A 25,824-nucleotide genomic window follows, 5' to 3' on the forward strand; every position below is an offset into this window, starting at 1 on the left:
TGTGGACCCAGCTGCACTATCTTAGTGAGGCACTCAGCACATGGTCTATATCTGAGTGGCACGCTGTGAGCTCTGTGCTCTGAGCTATCTCCTGGTAGAATGAGCGGGAACTGTGGTGTTCCCTGTTTTATAGTGCGTGTGCTCTCACTGGTGATTGGCTGCGATGTTGTGTGTATGTTGGTTGGTCCAACTACCTGTCCAGCAGTGTGTGTGTGATTGCACCATGATATGCTGATGTGGACAGTGGGTTTCCCCGGAGCTGATGGAGACAATAGGATGCGGCTGGGACATTCCGAGGGAAATGTCAGCGTCACTCCAGGAGATGTCGCCAGCAATGCGTGGCACTGAGGCCAACTCTGCTAGGGTGGTGAACGTAGTGTAGAGCTGGTGCATGAGGTCCAGCACCATGAGTGAAGATGTACAAGGCATCGTGCAGTCGGTGATGTCTATGGCTGAGGGTCTCGGCAGAATGCCCGACTCGCTGGGGATTGTGACCTACTACAGGCTGACCTTGATGAGGTTCTGCGGGACATGTCCCGCTCTGAGATGGGAATGGCTGAGGTGCTGCAGAGCTTGTCCCAGTCACAGATGGGCATTGCTGAGACGCTGCAGAGCATGTCCGCATTACTGAGGAGCATCGCCGAGGGTGTTAATATACTGGTGCAGACATCGATGGACCACCAGGGCTGGCAGAACCAAATGATGCAGGGGCAGCCGAGGTTCAAACCAATTGCCCCTCCATCCCATGGTGAACCCAGGGCCTATGGGTACAGACTGGCAGGAGGGGCACGGGGTGCCAACCGGAACTGTCCCATGGAGTGGGGATAGTGCCACCAGCTCCCCTGCGTTCCACCCCTCAGATGAGGCTGTGTGTCAAGGTCAGCATTCGTGACTGGACGGTACAGCTGTGCATGTGTTGCCAAAAGTTCTCCGGCCTGAGGGCCCCCAGAGGACGCCCGCCAGGAGCATCGAAGGCCACGGGATGGGTTAAGCAGCTGGCTCCCTCCATGTCAGATGTGCATCCTGGGAACACGCCTAGACTTAGCGGCAGAGCTCGGAAGGCGAAGCACGTTGAGGATCACAGAGCACTGGGGGAGGGGGTGGGGAGAGGAGGATCACAAAGGGCACCAGTGGAGTGGGGAGAGGCTGCGAGGAGAGAGAGTGGAGGGTAAGTAGGGGGTGGCAGGGGTGAGGGGGCAGTTGTGTGAGTGGGGCGGTACTATCGGGGGATCCTTGAGCACAACCAGTATGATGCCACTGTCACAGTCTTCCACAATGTGAGTCGACCTCCGAACCCATGACCAATCTCTCCAGGTATTAACCCCACCCCCTTCCATAGCTTTCAATATCTGTAAGACATTGGGAGAGGGTGTTAGACTGACAAACAGCGGCTTCCACCCGAACGCCGTGCCCACGCACACCCGGCAGCAGCAGGCTTCCCGTACCAGATCCCAGACCCGCACAGTGCCAGGCATCACGACCTGATTGGGATGCTAGGCAATGACTCCCACATGCTACATGGTCCGCCCGTCACTTAACCATGATTGCTAATTCCCTCTTATCAATAGCTTTCAGGCGCATGGTCGGAGGCCTTGGCAGTTGGTGGGGATTATGGGTGGCAAACAGGCAGGGACAAGGGTTCCCCCCGGAATGGATACACACGGTCCAGGGTTGGCATTGTGGTATCTCGTGTGGTTGCCCTCCCCTCCCCTCCGCACTGAGCACTGGGGCAGCAAGCCCAGCGCCCTTAAGCTCTTTGCCTGTGAGCAAATATCGCTGCTCAACATGGCTCCCCACAGAAGCCCTTCCGCCGGGTTCACGTTTTTAAAAAGGAGTTCAAATTGGCGCCAGCGTGACCACTTGTAGGGGAGGCTGATGGATAAGTGTTGGCTCCCATTAATTGTACAGAAATAGGGAGTTTGGAAATGGGGCTTGAGTGGTGATTATTGATTTCTCGCCACGCTACGGCGAGATCTCTATTTCGCAAGGGATCGGGCCGGTTGCGTCGTAAACTGTTTGGCACCTGACGCAATTCTCGTTTTTGGCCTGTCCCGCTATTCACTGGCCTCATTTCGCTTGAGCGAGTTTACAACGAGGCTGGAGAATTGCACCCTTTATTTTTTTAATATATTAATGGTTTGATTCGCATAGTAATGACTAGTTAAATATTCCATATTTAGACTAATTGGATCAGAATCATATTTCTAACAAAATTATCTTGTTTTCTGTTACAGGTGGAACTTCACCTTCATCTTGACGGGGCTATAAAACCTGAGACAATTTTATACTTTGGCAAGTAAGTTGTTCACCAGATTGTAAAATCAAAGCAACCTGTTCATATTTGTCACATGGGTTGAAATAAGTCTTGATGTGGTGGATTCTTGTTTAACTCATTGAGAAAGGGTTTCCAACTTTGTACCTTTCAGGCTCCCCCCCCCCCCCCCCCCCCCCCCTCTGCCCCTCCATCTATTGAACCAGTGCACCAGCCTTTAGTATTGTGTCAATATGGGCAATTCACTTGCATTCCTTTGCTTCTCCATGGATTGTAGTCTCTCGCTAAGAAAATATTCGAATGTGCCTTTCTCTGATTCCAAGTGGAACATCATAATCTTTTGCTTTTCTGACTTTCTTGTCTATTTATCCTTGCCATCTATCCGTGCCATTTTGTAACTTTCTTGTCCCATCTCTTCAATTCATGTGCCTCTTAACGATGCACTTTACAATCTTGGAGCGCAGCATAGTAATCAGCATAGATCTCTGGGCAGCACCACTGTCACAACATGCCAATGAGAAAAAAGTTCCTTTTAACCCCAATCTCTGTGTCCTACTTTCAACTAATTACAGACCCATGCAATCTTGCTTGTTCTTATTTACAATTTCTCCTGAGGCTCATCCTCATCAAATGACTTATGGAAGTTCATATAGACAATATTTGTACACCCTCTCCAATTCACCACGTCTCGAAAAAGTAACTGAAATAGTCAAATGTGACTGACGTTTCACAAATCCATGCTGATTAGCATTGATCAGCTGATGTTTGACCAAGCATTCACTCACTCATTCTGTCTCTGATACATTTCAGTGATGTCTCCACAACTGAAAAGTCTGTTGTTGCATCTGTTCTACATCCTTGCTTCTTTGAATCATTTATGTCATTTCTGATTTTCTAAATGAAGTATACAATTGCTGAGTTTAGAGAGCTTTGGAAAATTATGACTATGTCTGCAATTTCCTCAGTTAGAATCATAGAATCCCTACAGTGCGGGAGGCCATTTAGCATATCTGACCCCTTGAAAGAGCACCTTACATCAGCCCACTCCCTTACCTAATATTCCATCCTTCCTATTGAATCACTTGTTAAAAATTGTATGAGAACTACAGGAGATCCTACGCATCTCATTGCGCCAGCTACATGTGCATGCCATCATGGATGGATGAAAAGATATGTAGAATAATGCACGCAAGACTGAACACCGTCATAGCGGCAGCAACCACACATTTCCATTAGGTCAAATCACTTCAGATTAAATTCAGAGCAAACTCATTGAAGGTGGTAGATATATAAATGATTATTTGTTTCTTCAAATTGCTTCAATTGTGCGCCACGCAGAAACTGTAGTGTTATAACCTGCCTGCTTACCATTGGCTGGGGACTAATGGCAATCCCACAATCCTTTGGGAATATGAGCTTCCCCAATGAGGGGGGCGGAGAAATCATTGGCAGATTCCCTGCATAAATTAAGCTGGCCAGTTTGAAACCGGCTAGAGGAGAGTGAGCAGCAAAGGAGTTGTTGCGCGTGTGTGTGTGCGCGCGTGTGTGTGTGCGCGTGTGTGTGTGCGCGTGTGTGTGTGCGCGTGTGTGTGTGCGCGTGTGTGTGTGCGCGTGTGTGTGTGTGCGCGTGTGTGTGTGCGCGTGTGTGTGTGCGCGTGTGTGTGTGCGCGTGTGTGTGTGCGCGTGTGTGTGTGCGCGTGTGTGTGTGCGCGTGTGTGTGTGCGCGTGTGTGTGTGCGCGTGTGTGTGTGCGCGTGTGTGTGTGCGCGTGTGTGTGTGCGCGTGTGTGTGTGCGCGTGTGTGTGTGCGCGTGTGTGTGTGCGCGTGTGTGTGTGCGCGTGTGTGTGTGCGCGTGTGTGTGTGCGCGTGTGTGTGTGCGCGTGTGTGTGTGTGCGCGTGTGTGTGTGTGCGCGTGTGTGTGTGTGCGCGTGTGTGTGTGTGCGCGTGTGTGTGTGTGCGTGTGTGTGCGCGTGCGTGTGTGTGCGCGTGTGTGTGTGTGCGCGTGTGTGTGTGTGCGCGTGTGTGTGTGTGCGCGTGTGTGTGTGCGCGTGTGTGTGCGCGCGCGTGTGCGCGCGCGTGTGCGCGCGCGTGTGTGCGCGCTGTGTGCGCGCGCGCGTGTGTGTGCGCGCGCGCGTGACGCGTGTGTGTGCGCGCGCGCGTGACGCGTGTGTGTGCGCGTGACGCGTGTGTGCGCGCGTGTGTGTGGGACGAGGGTTCAAGTGAACAGCTGTCAACACTGCTGAAACCACCCCCCTGGATTTTTGTTGGATATAGGTTGGAAGTTGTTTTCTATTACACCATGCCTCTGTATGGACGTTTGGATGTTTTTGATGCTAAGCTGGAATCGGTACGCACAACGGATGCGTTACTATTTCCGGGCAAACAATATCACCGAAAATAAGTGCCAGGTGGTCATCTTGCTCACCGCCTGCGGCCCGCATACGTTTAGGGTGATTAGGAGCCTTATGTACCCAGTTGCGCCGGACACCAACACATTTGATGAACTTGTGAATTTAGTGGGGCAACATTTTAACCCAACCCCATCCATGATAGTCCAGCGTTATCGGTTTAATACCACTGAGAGGACCCCAGGAGAATCCTGTGCCGACTTTCTATCCCGGCTACGCAGGATTGCGGAGTACTGTGACTATGGTGAGACCTCATCAGAAATGTTACGTGGCCGTTTGGTTTGCGGTATTAACAATGCGGCCACCCAGAGAAACTTGTTAGCTGAGCCAACATTGACTTTTTAACAGGCCATTCAAATAGTATTGTCCCGAGACAGCGCAGAACGGGGAGTGCAGGAGCTACAGGGAATGGAGGTGCACGCCTTGGGGCACAACCCCTTCCGTCCGAAAGCAACCCCCCGCATCCTTGCGGTACCTTTGGGTGAGGCGAAGTCCAGATCGACGCCAATGGCCGTCGGACATTCCTCCCCGAAGGGAGCCTTCTCCAGAACCAATGGATGAGGAGCCATGTCCATGTCAGACTTGTGGGCGCCGACCCCGTCGCGGACGCCGGTCCTGGGGGCACCAGCAGCACCATCGTTCCGACAGAAACTGGGGCCAGCCCAGGGGCCGTACCTTCCATGTGGATGAACCTGCGGCGACTACTCCTGAGGACGTGGAGACGGAGGACGACTGCCTGCAGCTGCATTGTGTGGCAGCTCCCCGTGTGGCCCCCATTATGGTGACAGTACGGGTCAATGGTCACCCGCTTGAGATGGAGTTGGACACTGACGCAGCAGTCTCCGTGATCGCTCAGAGGACATTTGACCGTATCAAGCAGGGTATACAGACCTTGCATTAACTGACACACAGGCCAGGTTGGCCACCTACATGGGGGAACCATTGGACATGGCAGGAACTACGATGACCCCTGTTGTTTATGGACGCCAGGAGGGGCGTTTCCCACTTTTCGTGGTGCGCGGCCATGGGCCCAGCCTGTTGGGTCGGGACTGGTTGCGCCATTTGCGGCTGCAGTGGCAGCACATTCTTCAAACAGTTTCTGGAGGGATGACCGAGGTGCTGGGGCGATACCCAGATGTATTCCAGCCCGGTTTGGGGAAAATAAAAGGGGCCGTAGCCCATATCCAAGTCAAACCAGTAGCCACACCACGCTATTTCCGAGCGCGCCCGGTGCCTTACGCCTTGCTTGAGAAGGTAGAAGGGGAGCTTACTCATTTGGAGACTTTGGGTATTATCAGGCCTGTCCATTTCGCTGACTGGGCAGCACCAATTGTACCTGTAATGAAGCCAGATGCCACAGTTCGCTTGCATGGTGACTATAAACTTACAGTGAATACGGCTTCCCTGCTCGACCGATATCCAATGCCTCGCATAGAGGATCTCTACGCGAAGATTGCAGGCGGACTCTCGTTCACAAAATTAGATATGAGTCACGCCTACCTACAGTTGGAGCTGGACCCTGCCTCTCGTCCATATGTAATGATTAATACACACTGGGGCCTGTATGAATATACACGGTTGCCCTTTGGGGTATCCTCTGCCTGCGCTATTTTTCAAGCGTTATGGAGGGCATTTTGAGAGGTTTACCGCGTCTCGCTGTCTACTTAGACGACGTTTTGATTACAGGGACGTCGGAGCAGGAACATTTAGAAAATTTGGAGGCTGTCCTCAGAAGCTTTTCGGAGGCTGGAGTCCATTTACGCCGCACAAAGTGCATATTTCAGGCAAAGGAAGTAGTCTACCTGTGGACCGCAAAGGTTTGCACCCTCTCGCAGAGAAGGTGCGCGCAATTTAACAGGCCCCCACCCCGACTGACACTTCGCATCTTCGTTCTTTTCTCGGCCTCGTAAACTATTACGGGATGTTCCTCCCCCATCTGGCAACTACGCTGGCCCCTTTGCACCTTCTGCTGAAGAAGAATCACGCCAGGGTTTGGGGTCAGCCGCAAGAAACCGCTTTCCGGCGGGTAGAACAACAATTGTCGTTGCCTGGGTTACTAACCCACTATGATCCTGGAAAGCCATTGCTCGTCACATGTGATGCATCCCCGTATGGTATTGGGGCCATCCTGTCCCACAAGATGGAGAACGGGGCCTAGCGGCCGATAGCTTTCGCCTCCCGCACATTGACTGCAGCGGAAACGAAGTACGCGCAGATCGAGAAGGAGATCCTGGCGGTGGTCTTTGCGGTGAAAAGCTTCCACCAGTACGTGTATGGCCGCCACTTCACTATCGTGACTGATCATAAGCCCCTGCTGGGACTTTTCCGAGAGGATAAGCCAATACCGCCCATTGCTTCCGCACGGATTCAGCGCTGTGCTTTGTTGCTCGCTGCCTACGAGTATTCTCTGGAGCACAAACCAGGAACCCAGATAGCAAATGCCGACGCACTGAGCCAATTGCCTTTATCGACTGGCCCCATGTCGACCCCCACGACCGGTGAGGTGGTTGCAACCCTAAATTTTATGGACACCTTGCCTGTCATGGCATCACAGATCCGTGAGTGGACCCAGACGGAGCCAGTCCTGTCAAAGGTTCGGCACATAGTCCTGTATGGTGGGCAGCATAGACAGCTCCCAGGCGAGTTGCGGGCATTTTCCTCGAAGCTGTCAGAATTTAGCGTGGAAGACGGTATCCTCTTGTGGGGGCCACGTGTGATTGTCCCGGAAAAAGGACAGGAGCTGATACTAAGAGACTTGCACAATGGGCATCCGGGTGTGACCAAAATGAAAATGTTGGCCCGGAGTTGTGTCTGGTGGCCAGGCCTCGACACCGACATTGAGAAGGTGGCCCAAAACTGCTCCATTTGCCAGGAGCATCAGAAGCTTCTGCCGGCCGCGCCCCTACATCACTGGGAATGGCCAGGGTGGCCTTTGGTGCGCTTGCATGCAGATTTCGCAGGCCCTTTTCAAGGATCCATGTTCCTTCTATTAATCGATACCTAGTCTAAATGGTTAGAGGTGCATAAGATGGTAGGCACAACGTCCTGCGCAACAATCAAGAAGATGCGATTGTCTTTCAGTACGCATGGCCTCCTCGAGGTGCTGGTCACGGATAACGGCACTCCATTCACAAGTGAGGAGTTTGCGAGGTTCATGAAGATGAACGGCATACGCCATATCCGCACTGCCCCTTACCACCCGGCTTCAAATGGGTTGGCGGAGCGCGCAGTGCAGACATTCAAACAAGGCCTAAAGAAGCAGTCTTCCGGGTCAATGGACACGAGACTGGCTTCTTTTTTGTTTTCATATAGGACCACCCCACATGCGGTGACTGGGGTAGCTCCCGAGGAACTCCTAATGGGCCGGAGACTTCGCACCCACCTTAGCATGATTTTCCTGGACATTGGCGCAAAAGTACGCCGCACACGAGAACGACAGGGTCATGGTTTTTCTTGGCATCGGCCGTTTCGGCAGTTTGCGCCCGGTGACCCAGTGTTCGTTCGGAATTTTGCTGATGGTGCCCAGTGGGTCCCTGGCATTATCCTTCACCGAACGGGCCCTATCTCTTACCAGGTGCAAGCCCAGGGTCGTCTCCAGAGCAAGTATGTAGACCACGTTTGGTCGAGGAGACCATCCCTTCCTAAGATTCCCCACCCCCGGAGCTCATTTCTACAGCCACAAGAGACCAGACACCGTGGAAAGTATTCCTCACAATATTCCTCTGGTGCTGCACTTAAAGCCTGCACAGGTCGTTGCAGAACCGCGTGGAGACCTTGCAGGGCGGAGCTAACATGCCAGCTTATCCATTGGGAACAAGTACATTCTCCACCAATGGTATTCCGGCATTACTAGGTACCGTAATCCTCCTAACACAGACTACCACATTCATCCCCTGTTAAAAAAGAGTCCGGCGGGGGTGGTGCCTTCGTATTACAAAGTGGTAGACGTTATAGTTATGAAGGTACCGTAATGCCTCCGTACAGCGTTTTGCCTCATTACAACTTTTAACTATTTACAACAGTAATGTCCATTTCAAAAGGAAGCAATTAGTCGATCAGGGGCCCTGGCCGTCCTCTGCGATCGTCGTAGCTTTGGTGGCGATGTCGGTGGAGTTTTGGGCGTCTGACTCCGGGAGCGTGGTTTCGGCTTCTGTGGCGGCTTCATCACCCCGAGACGTGGCTGGTGGAAGGGCCGACTGACCTGGAAAGGGGGCAGCTGTGGGGTGCGCCGGTGGGCAGGGCCTAGATGGTGCCGGTGGAAGAACCGATCCACGTGGGAAGGGGGCGGCTGTGGGTTGGGCCGGTGGGAGGGAGGGTGGCGCTGGTGGCGGGGGTGTATGTGGGGATCCAGCGGGCGCCAGGTACCTTAGGGAGACCGTATCCTGTCAGCCGTTGGGGTATGCCACTTAGGCGTACTGAGGGTTAGCATGGAGGAGATGGACCCTCTCGACCAATGGGTCCGATTTGTGCGCCTGCAAGTGTTTTCGGAGCAGAACAGGTCCAGGAGCTGCCAGCCAGGACTGGAGCGAGGTCCCAGAGGAGGACATCCTGGGGAAGACAAGGAGACGTTCGTGAGGTATTTGGTTGGTCGTGGTACACAGCAGTGACCAGATGGAGTGGAGGGCATCCGGGAGGACTTCCTGCCAGCGGGAGACTGGGAGATTACTGGACCGCAGGGCCAGTCGGACGGTCTTCCAGACCGTTCCGTTCCCCCTCTCTACCTGTCCGTTTCCCCGGGGGTTGTAACTGGTCGTCCTGCTCGAGGCAATGCCCTTGCTGAGCAGGAATTGATGCAGTTTGTCGCTCATAAAGAAGGACCCCCTATCACTGTATGTAGGTGGGGAAATCGAACAGTGTAAAGATACTATGGAGGGCTTTTATGACGGTGGTTGCGGTCATGTCGGGGCAGGGGATGGCAAATGGGAACGGGGAGTACTCGTCAATCACGTTACGTGTTGCAATTGGTGCAGGGGAGGGGGGGCCTTTGAAATCCATACTGAGGCGTTCAAAGGGACGGGAAGCCTTTATCAGCTGCGCTTTCTCTGGCCTGTAGAAGTGCGGCTTGCACTCCGCGCAGATTTGGCATTTCTTGATGGCTGTCCTGACCTCCCCGATGGAGTCGGACAGGTTGCGGGTCTTGATGAAATGGAGAAATCGAGTGACCCCTGGGTGGCAGAGGTCCTCGTGGAGGGCTCGGAGGCGGTCCAGTTGTGCGTTGGCACATGTGCCGCGGGATAAGGCATCAGGAGGCTCATTTAGCTTTCCGGGATGATACAAGATCTCATAGTTGTAGGTGGAGAGTTCGATCCTCCACCGTAAGATCTTGTCATTTTCTATCTTGCCCCGCTGTGCATTATCGAACATGAAAGCAACCGACCGTTGGTCAGTGAGAAGAGTAAATCTCCTGCCGGCCAGCTAATGCCTCCAATGTCGCACAGCTTCTACTATGGCCTGGGCCTCCTTTTCGACTGAGGAGTGGCGGATTTCGGAAGCATGGAGAGTACATGAGAAGAAGGCCACAGGTCTGCCCGCTTGGTTGAGGGTGGCCGCCAGAGCTACGTCGGACGCGTCGCTGTCGACCTGGAAGGGGAGGGATTCGCCGATGGCGTGCATCGTGGCCTTTGCAAAGTCTGCTTTGATGCGGCTGAAGGCCTGGCGGGCCTCTATCGACAGGGGAAAAACTGTGGATTGGATCAGTGGACGGGCCTTGTCCGCATAGCCCGGGACCCACTGGGCATGGTAGGAAAAAAAAACCTAGGCAGTACTTCAGGGCCTTGGAGCAGTGCGGGAGGGGGCTCCATAAGGGGGCGCATGCGTTCAGGGTCAGGGCCTATCACTCCATTACGCACTATGTAGCCGAGGATGGCTCGGCGGTCAGTGCTAAACACTCATTTATCCTTGTTCTACGTTAGGGTAAAGATTTTTGCGGTTTGGAGGAATTTTCGGAGGTTGGTGTCGTGGTCCTGCTGGTCGTGGCCGCAGATGGTGATATTATCGAGGTACGGGAATGTGGCCCGTAAACCGTACCTCAACCATTCGGTGCATCTCTCGTTGGAAGACCGAGACCCCGTTAGTGACACCGAAAGGAACCATTAAGAAGTGGTAGAGCCGCCCATTTGCTTCGAAGGCAGTGTATTTGAGGGAGCTGGTGGTAGGCGGACGTGAGATCCACTGTGGAGAAGACCTTGTCATGCGTGATCTTGTTGACCAGGTCAGATATGCGGCGCAGATATGTGGCGGAGAGGGTACGCGTCGAGCTGCGTAAACGTGTTGATGGTCTGACTGTAGTCGATGACCATCCTATGCTTCTCCCCGGTCTTTATAACCACTACTTGAGCTCTCCAGGGGCTGTTGCTAGCCTCAATGACGCCTTCCTTCAGTAACCATTGGACCTCTGACCTAAAAGATCCGGTCCTGGGCATTATGCCGTCTGCTCCTGGTGGCGGGGTGAGGTTCGCAAACTGGGAAGGCGGATCGATCTTGAGGGTCGCGAGGCTTCAGACAGTGAGGGGGGTATAGGGCCGCCGAATTTGAAGGTTGGACTTTGGAGGTTGCACTGAAAATCCAACCCTAGGAGTGTGGCCGCGCAGAGGTGGGGAAGGACATAGAGTCGGTAGTTTTTGAACTCCCTTCCTTGGACTGTGAGGTTAGCTACACAAAACCCCGTGATATCTACTGAGTGAGATCCGGAGGCCAGGGAGATTTTTTGATGGACGGGGTGTTGCTCTTATTAGCCTTAGTTTTATTAGCTCTAATTCTGTCACCTTTGCTCACGAGTCGCCAGGTATCTTTCTGATACCGCCACGTGGCTCAAGCTGTAGTTATGATTAATAAGACAGCACACCACTTAGTAAGATTAAAATCAACGGTCATTCATTATGTACAGCAATAAATACTTACACAATAATCCTACTTTCTATATCACTACCTACCACTACTGGCCAATACTTAACTTTTGGGGATGGCCCACCAGGTCAGGGAAACGAATGGCTTATCGAATTGGGTCTGGCCTGTGGGACTCAAAAGGCTGATACAGGTCGATGGCTAGGAGTCTCTATCGGGTAGCGACCGCTGGAGTCAAACTTACGGTTTCTGGTCGATGGTTCTTGCGAAGGTTGCGGGCAGGAGAAGAAGGGAGAGAAGGGCCGATCTGAACTTGGCCCCTATCTTTATAGTTCCCGGGGGCTTCCCGCCTCTCGGGGCGGACCTTGACCCTGGTCCCAAGTGATTGGACTTGTTCCCAATCACTGGGTTCGATATGCTCCAATAATGGGGCGATTCCTTGATCGGGGGGTGGTTGTTCACCTTTCTTTGTCTCAGTAACTGCTGGCGCCGAGAGGTCTGGATCGGCATTCAATTGCTAATATGTTGCAATTGTAGCCGATTAAACTGCAGATGTCTGTGTTGATGTGCTGCTAATGGTCGCAGGTATCAATCTGGGCCGACTTCCCCAGAGCCGAATACGCTGTTCTGTCTGCAGCTGTCCGTTTGTGCCCTGTTGGCTGCTTTTCCCATCAGCCTTTTCGGTTAGCCATTTTACATCGGGTTTTGGCCAAATTAATCGGGGATCAGCCATTTTAGGTGGCTACAGAGGTGAGAACAGCGTCTTGCCGTGTCGGGATGTATGAAGCTCTCCGTGCTCCCAGAGTTGATTAGGCAGGACGTTTCATGCCCATTGATAAGCACCGTCGTCGTAGCAGTCGATAGTGTTCGGGGCCAAGACTGGTCCAGGGTCACTGAGGCTACTCGTGGCAGCAGTTGAATGTTTTCTTCGGGCGGTATGTGGTCAGCCGAGCTGGGGTCCTGAGAGTCCATCCAAGATGGCGGCACCCATTGGTTGCACATGGCTGGGGGTGCACAAAATGGCGGCACCATCCATCGTACGTGGCGTCCGCGGGACAAGATGGCGGCACCCGGAGGCCGCACATGGCCCTGGAGGAAGAAGATGGCGGCGCCCGCTGGCCGCACGGGGACTGTGGATAGGATTGTGGTGGTGGTCCGCATTCGCCACCGGAGACCGCAGCGACCGCCCGGGTCTGGCATACCGCCATGAAGTGGCCCTTTTTACCGCATCCCTTGCAGGTGGATGCATGGGCCAGACAGCACTGTCGGGGGTGCTTGGCTTGCCCGCACAAATAGCAGCGGGGCCCCCCCGCGGTTGCCAGGCCACCTTGCAGCACAAGCTTGTGGGGGATGGGAGATGCCTCGGGGTCGGCCGCGGGGCGGGGGGGGGGGGGGGTTCCACGCTGCCCAGGGGGCTGCCGCGCGGTCAGGGACGTAAGCACGGGCGTTTCGGGAGGCCAAGTCCAGGGAGCCGGCAAGGACCCGTGCCTCCTTGAGGCCTAGTGTGTCTTTCTCCAGCAATCGCTGGCAGATTTGGGAGGACAGCATACCTGCAACAAAAGCGTCCCGGATCTAAAGTTCTGTGTGGTCGCTCGCCGAAACTTGCGGGCAGCTGCAGTTTCTCCCCAACACCAGGAGCGCACGGTAGAATTCTTCCATTGATTTCCCCAGGGATTTGTCGCCTCGTCGCGAGCAGATGTCGCGCGTAGACCTGGTTTACAGGACGAATATAATGTCCTTTCAGCAGCTCCATTGCTGCATCAAAATCTTCCACGTCCTCGATGAGGGTGTAGATTTCTGGGCTCACCCTCGAGTGCAGGACTTGCAGTTTCTGTTCTCCAGTGGGTGTGTTTTCGGCCGTTCTGAGATATCCATTGAAACACGCCAGCCAGTGCTTGAAGGTTGCCGCTGAGTTTGCCGCGTGGGGGCTGAGTTGCAGACACTCTGGCTTGATTCGGAGCTCCATTATTTTAAATCTAACGTATTAAATTGATGCACAATCAATAACCTCAGAAATGAGATTGGAGACAATTGAAGGCTTTAATACGCTAGATGTTTCCCCCAGCATCGCAGGTACAGAAGAAAGCTGCTGGGGCGGCACGGGCTCTTATACCCCGCCTTGCAGGGCAGAGCTAACATGCAAGCTTATCCAATGGGAACAAGTACATTCTCCACCAATGGTATTCCGGCATTACTAGGCACTGTAATCCTCCTAACACAGACTACCACACTGAGTTTATCCAGCATTTTCTGTTTTTATTATGCAGAATATCCAGCTTCCTGAAGGTGGATTTTCTGTTTGATATTGTTCACATGCACATATAAATAGGTATGTATGTACATCATGTGCCTGTCTTAAGGTAATATGCAAAGATACCGAAGCGCAAAGACTTATAACATTATTTCAAAGTATCTTTACCTTGATTGCAAATCTTAATCTCTATTTTTTTTTTAACATTCCTTCCTGTTTATTTCCTTTTGTTCTCATTTATTTCATTTTAATATTTTTGTCTGTGGATGCGCCTTTAAGCAGAAGAGTGCTTGCCAGGACAGTGTGTTCCGAGGTTTTGTATTTTGGAAAGGAAAAACCAGACTCTTAGGCCCCAAGTGAATCTTAGCAATCGGTTTTGGAGGAAGTTGGTCCGATTGGCTAATTGACCAGCAGTGGGTTGGCCAGAGGCAGTGTTCTGCCTGACAACAGTTAGGTCTGTGTGTGTGTGTGCGTGTGTCTGTGAACTGGAGCAACCAAGGGGCTGGGCTTGGGCACCAGAGAGAAACCTATCGCCTTTGAGCAAGCATGCTAAACTTTAGTTTCACGAAGGGCAATCAATTTAATAAACAGCAATTTTACAGTTCTAGAAAATTGAGCAAGCAAGATCAAACAGAGTTTCCACAAACAAAAGATTTTGTTGCTTTGAAATTGTTTGCTGAGCATGCTTTTGTAAAGGAAGGATTAGGAACAGATAAAAGGCATGCAAATTGTATGGCGGATTTCAGAAAATTCTAGGTAAAATATATAGGGGAAATGTAGACAGGACTATGTATGTTTGTAGCTCAACAATGGCTGTTAAGTTAAATACAAAGGAGAAAAAAGCATCTTAATCTGACCAGTTCAATGAGGGCTTTAAAAAAGCATTTTTGACATCATCGCAGGTCTTCACAACTCTGACTGCCTATTTTATATGGGTGAATATATGAGCCAAGGAGTGTGGAGGTCAAATTCCAGGAAGCATGCTCTCCAATTGCAATGTAAACATGTTTAATACTTGGACGAATGAACGGAATCAAATGAGCTAGTAACATGTTACTGTGGATTGATTTTAAAATGGCTCACAAAGTAGTGGGTGCAGGAGGAAATAATATAACAAAATATGATGTTCCACTAAATGGGTGAAGTGTTTTTTGATTGGTTAAATTCAAGTGATTAGGTTTTGTTCTGGTTTTCATGAACAGGATTGTTCTTTGTCAGGAAAATTAACTTTTTTTAAATCTTGTCAGACAAGGGGTTTGCCACTTGAAGCAAGATTTTTGAATGTCCTGAATAATTTTTTAAAATGTTATTCCTGGAATGTTGAGGTCACGGGCACACCAGTATTTATTGCCTCGCCCCGGTTGCCCTTGAAAAGGTGGTGGTGAAGGTACACACACTGTTTCAAGTTTAAAAGACTGCAGTACAAGTCTCTATTGAACTGATGTGGAATTTCTGCTTACAGAGGGAGTGATGACGGCAAGCCACATAGGGCATGTAACATTGTTGGATTTCAAAACCCACACATTCCCATTTTCATGATAATGTGTCACTGAGTTCCCCACTATATACCAACTATTCTCGTGCATCAACCATTTGTTGTACTAGTCAGTCTCTGCACCTGCATTGCATAAACTGTCCAGGCCCCGAAATGGTATGCGTGGGCACTGTCATTGGCTGTTCATCTAGGTGATGTTCCTTGTCCAGAGAGTTTTGCTCCCATGGTTCTTGTTGCTGTGGTAACTGTTTGTCCATTGTCGTTGTTGGGTACCGGTGGATCTCTGGGATTGATGGTGGTCTGCACTCTACACCTGGTAGGATCCCTTTTCCCTGACCAGCTGACTACAAAATCAGCTGAAACATTCATGCTGAGACGGCTAGAATACAAGAGCATGGATGTACTTCTGAGGCTGTAGAAGTCCCTGGTCAGACCCACATTTGGAATATTGTGAGCAGTTTTGGGCCGCGTATCTAAGGACGAATGTGCTGGCCTTGGAAAGGGTCCAGAGGAGGTTCATAAGAATGATCCCTGGAATGAAGAGCTTGTCCTAGGAGGAACGTTTGAGAACTCTGGGTCTGTACTCGTTGGAATTTAGAAGAATGAGGCTGGATCTTATTGAAACTTACAGGATACTGCAAAGCCTGGATAGAGTGGACGTGGGGACGATGTTTTCACTAGCAGGAAAAACTAGAACCAGAGGGCACAATCTCAGACTAAAGGGATGACCCTTTAAAACGGAGTTAAGAACATATTTCTTCAGCCAAATGGTGGTGAATCTGTGGAACACTTTGCCGCAGAAGGCTGTGGAGGTCAGATTACTGAGTGTCTTTAAGTCAGAGATAGATAGGTTCTTGATTAATAAGGGGATCCGGGGTTATGGGGAAAAAGCAGGAGAATGGGAATGAGAAAAATATCAGCCAGGTCTGTGAAGGTCAAGATGTTACATGAGGCACCAATCTCGACTAAACACTTATAGTTCACTTTGCTCTCCTACATTTGTCACCTCTAGACTTGATGGATCCAACCTGGTATAATGTGTATTGTGCTTCATAATACTCTTCTGCTGATATCCTTTTATTGGCCATCTGTTGAGGCTTGTCTTGCTTCTTCTGCACACAAGTGTTTGGCTAAACACCGTTCGACTTCGTACAGTTAAATATTGCTTTTTCCACACTGGGAAATCCTTCTTCTCCTTGTATGATGCCAACATGATATTTGCATCCTGCCAATGATTGTTCTGCTCTTCAGCCTGGAATGTCTCTCCGCCTGATGGATCCCCTCATCTGTTCTGCCATACAGGTGCTCAAACACATTTTACAACCACTGCATGTCTGCACACATCTATCGCTTCCTTGAGCACAGGTTTCTCCTATTGCAGACTTGCTGTCTCCTGAGGGGTCTTGTATGCTTAAGACAATTTGATCTCCAGGTTATCTTTTACTTCCCTGAATTCACATGATTCTGCAAGCTGTGTTACTGCAGTTACATACTGATCAATGGCTTCCTTTTCATATTGAACTCTAGTGTTAAATACTTAGCATGTGTAAGTTACATTCCCTTAAGAGTTCAAAACATGTGCTCAAGGCTTTCAAAATTTCTGCCATCTGTATTCTTTATTTTTCGGTTAGATTTAAGGTGTAACAAGATTTGTAGCAGTCCCTCCCCGGCGGTGTGAGAAATCTAGCTACTTGCATTGTCTCTGGCTTGTTAATTAAATCTGTTGCAAGCTTGTAGTTTTGCCATTGCCGGTGGTAAAACGCTAGTTTAGCCACATATCGCCTTTCATTTCTACCGCAGCAGGGAGGGGAAGGATTACAGTCATGTTAACTCACCCGATATTTTACTTGCCACTTTCTGCTTGTGCTTGCTTTTCCTTGTTCTTTTTCAGAAGTTTTTAGCCGATTTCAACATTTCTATGTCCCATTCTGAGATGTGGCTTTTCTGCAGCATTTCCAGGGTTTCAAAATGTTATTTCGTTCTCCAACCCTGACACCATATTTTGAGTTCAAAGACAGCACTTCCAGGTATCTTTCTTAGCGTGAGGCCTTTATTGAACAGCTGTAAAAATATCTGCTTGCAGAGAGAGTGCCTCATGACAGAGGTCACATGACTACCGCAAGCCAAATTGGACATGTTGTACTGTTGCACTCCAAAAACACAAACTGCTGTTAGGGAGGGAGTTCCAGGATTTTGACCCAGCGACAATGAAGGAACAGTGATATATTTCCAAGTCTCAATGTTGTGTGATCTGGACGGGAACTTCCAGTAGGTGGTGTTCCCATGTGTCTGCTGATCTTGTCCTTTTAGATGGTAGTGGTCACGTGTTTGGAAGGTGCAGTTTCACATGTCTTGGTGAGTTCCTGAATAGACAGATAAAAGCAAAATACTGCAGATGCTGGAAATCTGAAATAAAAATAGAAAATGCTGGAAAAACCCAGGAGGTCTGGCAGCATCTATGAAGAGAGAAACCAAGTAAACGTTAAGTTCATATGACTCTTTTTCAGAGCCTACTCCTGGTGACCTTTCACCCCCTTGTTTATCAAGATTTATCCACCACTGCCTGGAAAACACTCAAAGACTCCGTTTCCACTGCCTTTTGAGGAAGGGAGTTCGAAAGATCATGGGCGTCATTCTCCGCCGGCGGGAGTCTCCGTTTTGCCGGCGCCCGGGGGTTTCCCGACGGCGTGGGGCTGCCCCACAATAGGAAACCCCATTGACCGGCCGGTGTTACAGAGACTCCCGCCGGCCGGTCGGGGCAGAAATGTGGCGGGGCGGGTAGGAGAATTTCGCCCCATATTCTCAGAGAAAAAATGTCCACATCTCTGACTTAAATGAGTGACCTTGTATTTTTTTAGGCAGAGACCCCCTAGTTCTAGATTCCCTCACCAGGGAAAATATCCTCTCCACAGCCAACATGTCAGAACCCATAAGGGTCTTATTAAGTCAAGTCAACTCTTGCTCTTCTCAATCCAGCAACACAGCCCTTGCCTCTCCAACCCTTCTTCGTAAGACAACCTGGTATTAGTTTAGTAAACCTTCTCCAAACTGTCTCTAAAGTATTTACATCCTTCCTTAAATAAGGAGACTGATGCTGTACACCGTATGCTGGATGTGGTCTAATCAGTTTCTTGAACAACTGAAATATAAGCTACTTTTAGATCTGAACAATAGCATTCCTATTAGCTTTCCTAATTACTTGCAATACTAACCTTTTGTGATTCATTCACTAGGACACCCAGATCCCTCTGTACCTTGGGAGTTCTGCAATCTCTCTTTTTTAAAAAAAATTCTTCCTGCCAGAATGGACAATTTCACATTATGCTCCATTCGCCACACCTTTGCCCATTTGCTTATCTATTTCCCTTATAGCCCCTTTGAGTTCTTTTCACAACTTACATTTTTACCTATCTTTGTAGCGTTAGCAAACTTAACAATCAAACCTGTGATCCCTTCATCTAAGTCCTATAAATTGTAAAAGTTTGAGGCCCCAGTACACCACCTGGTACACAACTAACCAGAAAAAGACCCTCTGTTTCCTGTCAGCGAACCAACCATGCCAATATGTTTCCCAACACCATGAGCTTTTATTTTCTGAAATAACATTTGATGTGGCACATTATCAAATCAAATCATTGAACATGCATAGCTTCCACAGCCCTTGGGAGTAGAGAATTCCAAAGATTCACCAACCTATGAGTGAAGAAATTCCTCCTCAACTCCATTGTAAATGGCCTTTCTCTTGTTCTGAGACTGTCCCCTGGTTCTGGACTCACCAGCCAGGGGACATAGTCTATCTACATTTACCCTGCCACCCCCTGTTTCAATATGTTATGTTTTGATGAGATCACCTTATTCTTTGAAACTCTGGAGTTTGCAGGCCTAGTTTCCCCATTTTCTCCTTATAAGACAATCCTGTAGTCCCAGCGGTTAGTTTAGTGAACATCCGTGGCACTCCCTCTTATTATCCTTCTGCACTGCCTCTTATATCTTTCCTTGGATGATCTAGGTGCGGTCTCACCAAGGCTCTACACAATTGCAGCAAGCCATCTTTCCTCCTGTGTGCTTGTATTTAAAGTCTCGTGTGGAAAAAGGCCAACATGCCGTTTACCTTCCCAATTGCTTGCTGCACCGGCATACCAGCTTTTACTGACTCATGGACAAGAACATGCAGGTCCCATTGGACATCAACACTTCCCAACCTTTCTATTTAGGTTCTACATTTAGTTTGCTTTTGTTATAACTCGCACGGGTCTATGGGGTAGGGCTGATTAATGACCCCGTGGATCTTGCTGAATACGCGCACCCCCAATGAGGGGGTTGGGGACCCTTAACAATACTTGCCTTTGTATGAATAGAGTTGGCTAGTAAGGCACTGACGAAAGAAGACCCAATAGGGAACTACTGGCGCTGTATATAATAGTTATTGTAAAATAAAGTACGTTTTTGTTTCGACCAACTCAGTGTGGACTCTGTTGCACTTATAAAAGCTTCCTTAACTATTCCGTCCACCTCCCCCTTCCTCTTTTAATCAAGCTTTTGCATGTCTCCCCTAATATGCTATCCTTTGGCTCTCGGTCTATTTGAGTCTAGTTATACCCTACGTTAGGCGATATAAATTCCAGTAGCTACTGTTTGCCGTTGCATATTTTTATAGAATGTAGTTTTAACTTGCACGCTGGTTTCTAACTTTATTAATCACATATATAAAAATGGTCCCATGCAATTGTGAGTGTACCATGTTACTGTTATGTTCAGAATATTCACATTTCTCCCCACCCATCTATCAAAGAAAACAAACCTCCTGACACAGAGATTTCCCCAGCGAGGAGAGGCTCCCTGGAAACTCCTATGCTTGTTCACGTATTCTGTATAATTGTTTTATTAGCTTCCTCTATGTAATTTGTTGGACTGTTTTTCTTCATGGTCTGCATCAAATAACATGCTTCACATCAATCTATACCATTCATAATGACTATGACCATAATGCAACAAACTATCTGTGATCACTTGGAGGATTTATCTAAATTGCCTTTCTTTCAAATTTTTAGAAAACGAGGGATCAGATTACCAGCAGACACTGTGGAAGGGCTTATGAGCTACATTGGATATGACGAACCCCGTAGCCTCACTCGGTTTCTGGAACTATTTAACTATTACATGCCAGCCATTGCGTAAGTGAAGTTGACATTTTGCTGTTTCAGTCCTTTTACTGAAACCAAGATTTGCTTTTGACTATCCAAATTTACAAGGCAAATATTTGGTTTGATCAGAGGAAATGTATTATAAACAAAGAATGCTGTTACTATAGCTTTCAGTTGCATGTTACTATTGAGCCAGGAAAATATCACAAGTGCTTTTAACACTGGGAAACTACAACTCCAGGCTGGCAAACAGTCCAGTTCTTCTCAATGACGCTGGGATACTTTAACCTCCAGATCTCTTGTTTAGAGCCAGTAATTCTCCTGTTTAAACCTGGCAGGTGGAAGTGGGGTAACAAGCAGGCTGACAGCAGTCAGAAAAGAACCATTCCTTTGTCCCCGCTAAGTGGTTAGTAGTCAAGAGAGCGACACAGTTGAAAAGTGGGCTGCAAGCTTGAGCATGCAAAGCAAGATTTCTTTGTTTCAAGTAAAAGTAAGAAAATAAATGTATTTTCAAGCCCAGGTTTCTCCTGCCACCAAATTGGCCCGGTGTGAAAGCCAAGCTGGCTTCCCTATCGAGGTCTATGGTTAAAATTGCACCGGAGCACCAATGGTGGAGCCTGAAGGAAAGACACAGTGCTTTCTGACCAGGGCCCTCCTCACCTACTCGGGAGGGAGTTAAAATCCAAATGTGTGCGAAGGCTGTGTGTTAAAGTTAAATCATGCTGCTACTTTAGCATGGTTGGGTAATCTACACTTGAGTTTGAAAAGGGTGGGGGTGACGGAATATTGGGTGGGGTGATATATGGAATATTGGGTGGGGTGATGGAATATTTAGTTGTAGAGGCAATCTATTGAAAAGGCTTTGGAAAGCAAGTTCCAGAACACAGAAGAGATGAACAACAGTTCACTGTTGATGATCGAGCAAAAGATGCACATTTGGCTGGAATTGCATAAGACGAGGCTGAAGCATATGCAACCATCTTCAGCCAGAAATACTGAGTGAATGATCCATCTCTGGCTCCTCCCAAGGTTACCAGCATCACAGAAGCCAGTCTTCAGCTAATTTGTGAGGTCAAGAATGGTTGAAGGCACTGGATACTACAAAGATTGTGGGTCCTGACAACGTTCTGGCAATAGTACTGAAGAATTGGTGTGCCAGAATTTGCTGCACTGCTGGCCAAGCTGTCCCAGTGCAGTTACAATGTTGGCATCTACCCAGTAATGTGGAAAATTGCCCAGGTGTGTCCTGTGTTTATAAAAAAAAAAACAGGACAAATCCAACCCAGCTTAATTATTGGCCCATCAGTCTACTCTTGATCATCAGTAAAGTTATGGAAGAGGTCGTCAACAGTGCTATCAAACAGCACTTATTAAGCAATAACCTGCTTACGGATTCTCAGTGTTCCACTAGTGTTACTCCGATTTTGATCTCATTATAGCCTTCGTCCAAATACGCGCAAAAGAGCTGAACATCAGTAAGGTGCGAGTGACCAGGGGCCATATAAAAGCTGGAGTCCATATAATTTGGGAGGGGGGGGGGGCTGGATTTCTTCGCTGATTTGAGTCATACCCAACAGCAAGGAAGATTGTTGTGGTTGTTGGAAATCAATGACCTCAGTTGCAGGACATTGCTGTAAGACTTGCTTGAGGGTAGTGTCCTTGGCTCAACCATCTTCGGCTGTTTCATCAATGATCTTTCTTTCATCATAAAGTCAGAAGCAAGGATGTTTGTGCAGTCATCAGCAATGTTTCAGCACCACTCCCGATTCCTCAAGTACTGAAGCAGTCCATGTTTTTCAAGACCAGCAAAACATTTTCACCACACAATTGCCAAGCAATGACCATCTCCAACAAGAGAAAATCTGACCATTTCCCCTTGTCATTCAATGGCATTACCTTCGCTGAATCTCCCTCTATCAACATCCTGGGGGTTACTGTTGACCAGAAACTGATCTTGACCAGCTATAGAAATACAGTGGCTACAAGAGCAGGTCAGAGGCTGGGAATTCAGTAGCGAGTAACCCGCTTCCTGACTCCCCAAAGCCCGTCTACAATTTACCAGACGTGAGTCAGGAGTGTGGTGGAACATTCTCCACTTGCTTTGAGTCCAGCTCCAACAACATCCAAAAAACTTGACACCATGCAAGGCAAAGCAGCCGCTTGATTGGCATCCCATCCACCAGCCTCCATGACAGTCGCACATGGGCTGCAGTATGTACCATCTACAAGATTGCAGCAACCCACCAAGGCTCCATTGACAGCACCATCCAAACTTGCGACCAAATGTTCTGCAAATACATGAGAACACCACCATGTGCAATTTCCCTACAAGCTACAAACCATCCTGACTTTGAATGATACCGTCGTTCCTTCACTGTCACTGGGTCAAAATCCTAGAACTCCCTCCCTAACAGCACAGTGGATGCACCTGGACCACATGGACTGCGGCAGTTCAAGAAGGCAGATTACTACCACCTTGAGGACAATGAGAAATGGGCAGTAAATGCTGGTCTGGCGAGTGATGCACACACCCTGTGGAAGTGTCTGGGAAGGGAAATTAATTTGTGACTTTTAAAGTACAAATTGCTCCAAACCAAGGTATAGCTTTTGCTTGTCAGTGGCTTGATATTGGACAGCAGATTCTGAGGACAGCCGAGAACAGAGGCTGGTGGCAACACCTTTTGTAAATAACAGGAAGAATCCTGGGATGAAATCTTGGAGCACCACATGCTACCATGTGGACCTGGGAGGAGAAACCTGCGCAGGTGACTATTCTGACGGGGGAGTGTTGTGTGGGGGGCGAGGGAAAGGTTTCTGGGGGGTCAACCAAACTTAACTTACCTTGTGGATGCGCCCTTGCACTCCGGGGTTTCCCATTGTTTGGGGGCCATTCAAGATGGCCGTGATCATCGTACTCACCATATGGCTGCGCACCTGGGCTCCAGGGTTTCCCTTTTGTCTAGGGACCAACCAAGATGGCTGCAATCATTGTGTGCGCCATGTGCATGCGCCCCTGCACTTCGGGGTTTCCCTTCAAAACGGATGTTTTCAGTGTCCTTGTTTCCATTGTCGCCATGTGTGATCTGTCGTAGCCAGCCTTTTACACCGCCCCCCCCCCCCCCCTTTATTTTCCCTTCACCTGGTGATTTCTCTCCCCCCCCCCCCAGCTGCCATGCACTCTCTCCCCGTTGGGTGTTGTGCAGGCTCACCCACGAGTGTGGTGCCCACCCCTTCCCCCGGGATCAATCACCTTCCCCCAAACCATTGGGTTTCTCTTTCTCTTTTTGCCCCCCCCCCCCCCCCCCCCCGTCATTCCCATCCCATCTGCGTCCTACTGCTCTCACCCCCATGTCCTACTGCTCTCACCCCCACCTTTCTGAGACTCATCATCAAATCAACGATGAGGCAGATCAGTCCCCCGCAAATAGTCTCTCCTTTTTTTTTTTTGACCACTGAGACTAGACGTCTGGTTCACTGTTGGTGTCGTTGCCTTCCCAGCCCGTGCTTGTGCACAGATTCATCTGCTTCTGCCAGTGCGGTGAAATAATGCTCTCTACCCTGGAAAGTCACAGAGTTTGGCGGGGTACAGCATCCCAAACCGCACATTGTTCTTGTAAAGGGCCACTTTGGTTGTGTTAAATTCCACCTGGCGCTTGGCCAGCTCTGTCCCAATGTCCTGGTACATTGTCGAATTTCTCTCCTATTTACAGGACCGTGTGTGTCTTGCCCATTTCAAAATCTTTTCCCGGTCTTGGTGCAGGTGCAGTTTCGCAATGATGGCCCGCGGCTTCTCCCCGGCTTTGGGCTTTGGCCGAGTGACCTGTGGGCTCTGTCCACTTCAAAGGGCTTGGGCAAGCTTTCCCCTCCAACAAGTTTACCCGGCATCTGTGCCACGTACTCTTAAGGATTTTTGCCCTCGGGTACCCTCCAATGCAGCCCACAATGCGGAGGTTTTGACCGAGTTACTGATTCTCGATCTTCCCCCTTAGAATCCTTTGCGTTGCCACAACCTTGCCATCTCTGTCTCCAGTGAGGCAATCCATTCGTTCTGGCCATCTTCAGCTCCCAGATTGTCGCCTCCTATGTCTCCAGACACTGCTCCGTCTTTTCCAGCGCTGGTTGAAGGGGGACCTGCGCCTCTGCTACTGCCACTTTCACCGCCACCATCCTTTTGAGCTTAATTGCATCTTTGAGCACTTGGAGCTCCTGTATTTGTCGGTCCCTCCATTCATTTATCAGGGGGTAGCCTGGCATATGTTCTGGCGGCCCACCCCATTCAGGTGTGGCCGGATCCTCGTCGCCCCCATGTTCGCCATCGTCTCAATCTTCCTTAAGGATTGGAAAGAGAAAAGGCAATGGGGAGACGACCAGTGACAGGTGCTATTCAAACGCAGGTTATTCTTTTCATAAGTTATGCATTTAGTCAATGTGCAAAAAGCCTCGTTCCACAAACACCGAAGATTGAATTTTCACTCCCAAAACCACAAACCTAATTCGGGAGAAAGTACTCCAGATTTTCATGGTGGTAGGGTAGGGTGGGTTGTGGGGAGAGGGGGAAGGGGTTGGAGAGGTGGGTGCCCGGAGTTGGGCCCACTTTCCTCAGAAAGAGTCTGGAGCCAGCCACGGGTGCTGCGCCAGGCTATTTTAAAAGTCTTGTGTGGTGCTCTGGGATTTTGTGTCGCGTTTTCTGCTCCTGTCAACAGCGGGCATCTGCCAACAGCGGACATCGTGACTGTCAGGAGGACACAATTTTCCGTGATTCTAAAATTAGTTGAAATTTTGTTCCTCCACTTTGGCAGATTAAAATTTCCCCCTGATCTATGTTGAGAACCACATTACGTTTATTTACAACTATTGCATGCTTATTAAAAGACTGACTGGTTGGGATTAGTTTCCCCACCAAATTAAGTGCCCTCCCAGTGGATAGTTAGAATGGTCTGTTTTATAACTGGATAATTGGCATGCACCAGGCAAGCTTCACCACTTCTATGACTGAGCTCCATGGATGTTGCTTTCTCCTTGGGCATTTTGCATAAATTCACTTGAGTGCCATTCGTAAAGGCTGTGCCCAGGTTGGACAAGGAAGGCAGGTGCAAGTTGGAAGGAGCGGAGAAGTAGGGTGAAAGGTTGGAGTAAAGGCTGGACATGGACAGTGGAGGCAGGCTTGCAAGGGAAGGGCGAGGTGGAATGTCCAGAAAGGGGATGTGGGGAATGTCTTGCAGGGCGGGGTCCGGGAGGAGAACTTGGGGCACTGATAATGGGAAGGAGGTCAGTGGGGAGTGGGATGCTGTACCCTACAGATCCAGAGTGGGAGCATGGTAGGTGAAGCTCTCCTCATTTGGGTCACAGACCAGAAAAAGACAGGTGAGGATAATGGGAAGGGTTTAATAAGGACATGGGGAGTCCACACCG

General features: G+C 49.5%; 1 protein-coding gene across 1 annotated transcript in view; it reads left to right on the forward strand.

Moving 5' to 3' along the window:
* Window positions 1–25,824, forward strand: part of ada (adenosine deaminase) — a 93,527-nt gene that overhangs the window by 16,202 nt on the left and 51,501 nt on the right. Inside the window, exons 2-3 of the mRNA XM_072514797.1 lie at window positions 2,235–2,296; window positions 20,320–20,442. Of these exons, the coding sequence (XP_072370898.1) occupies window positions 2,235–2,296; window positions 20,320–20,442 (185 nt within the window). The remainder of the gene's footprint in view (window positions 1–2,234; window positions 2,297–20,319; window positions 20,443–25,824) is intronic.

Source organism: Scyliorhinus torazame, chromosome 8 (genome assembly GCF_047496885.1).
Source record: "Scyliorhinus torazame isolate Kashiwa2021f chromosome 8, sScyTor2.1, whole genome shotgun sequence".
NCBI lineage: Eukaryota > Metazoa > Chordata > Chondrichthyes > Carcharhiniformes > Scyliorhinidae > Scyliorhinus > Scyliorhinus torazame.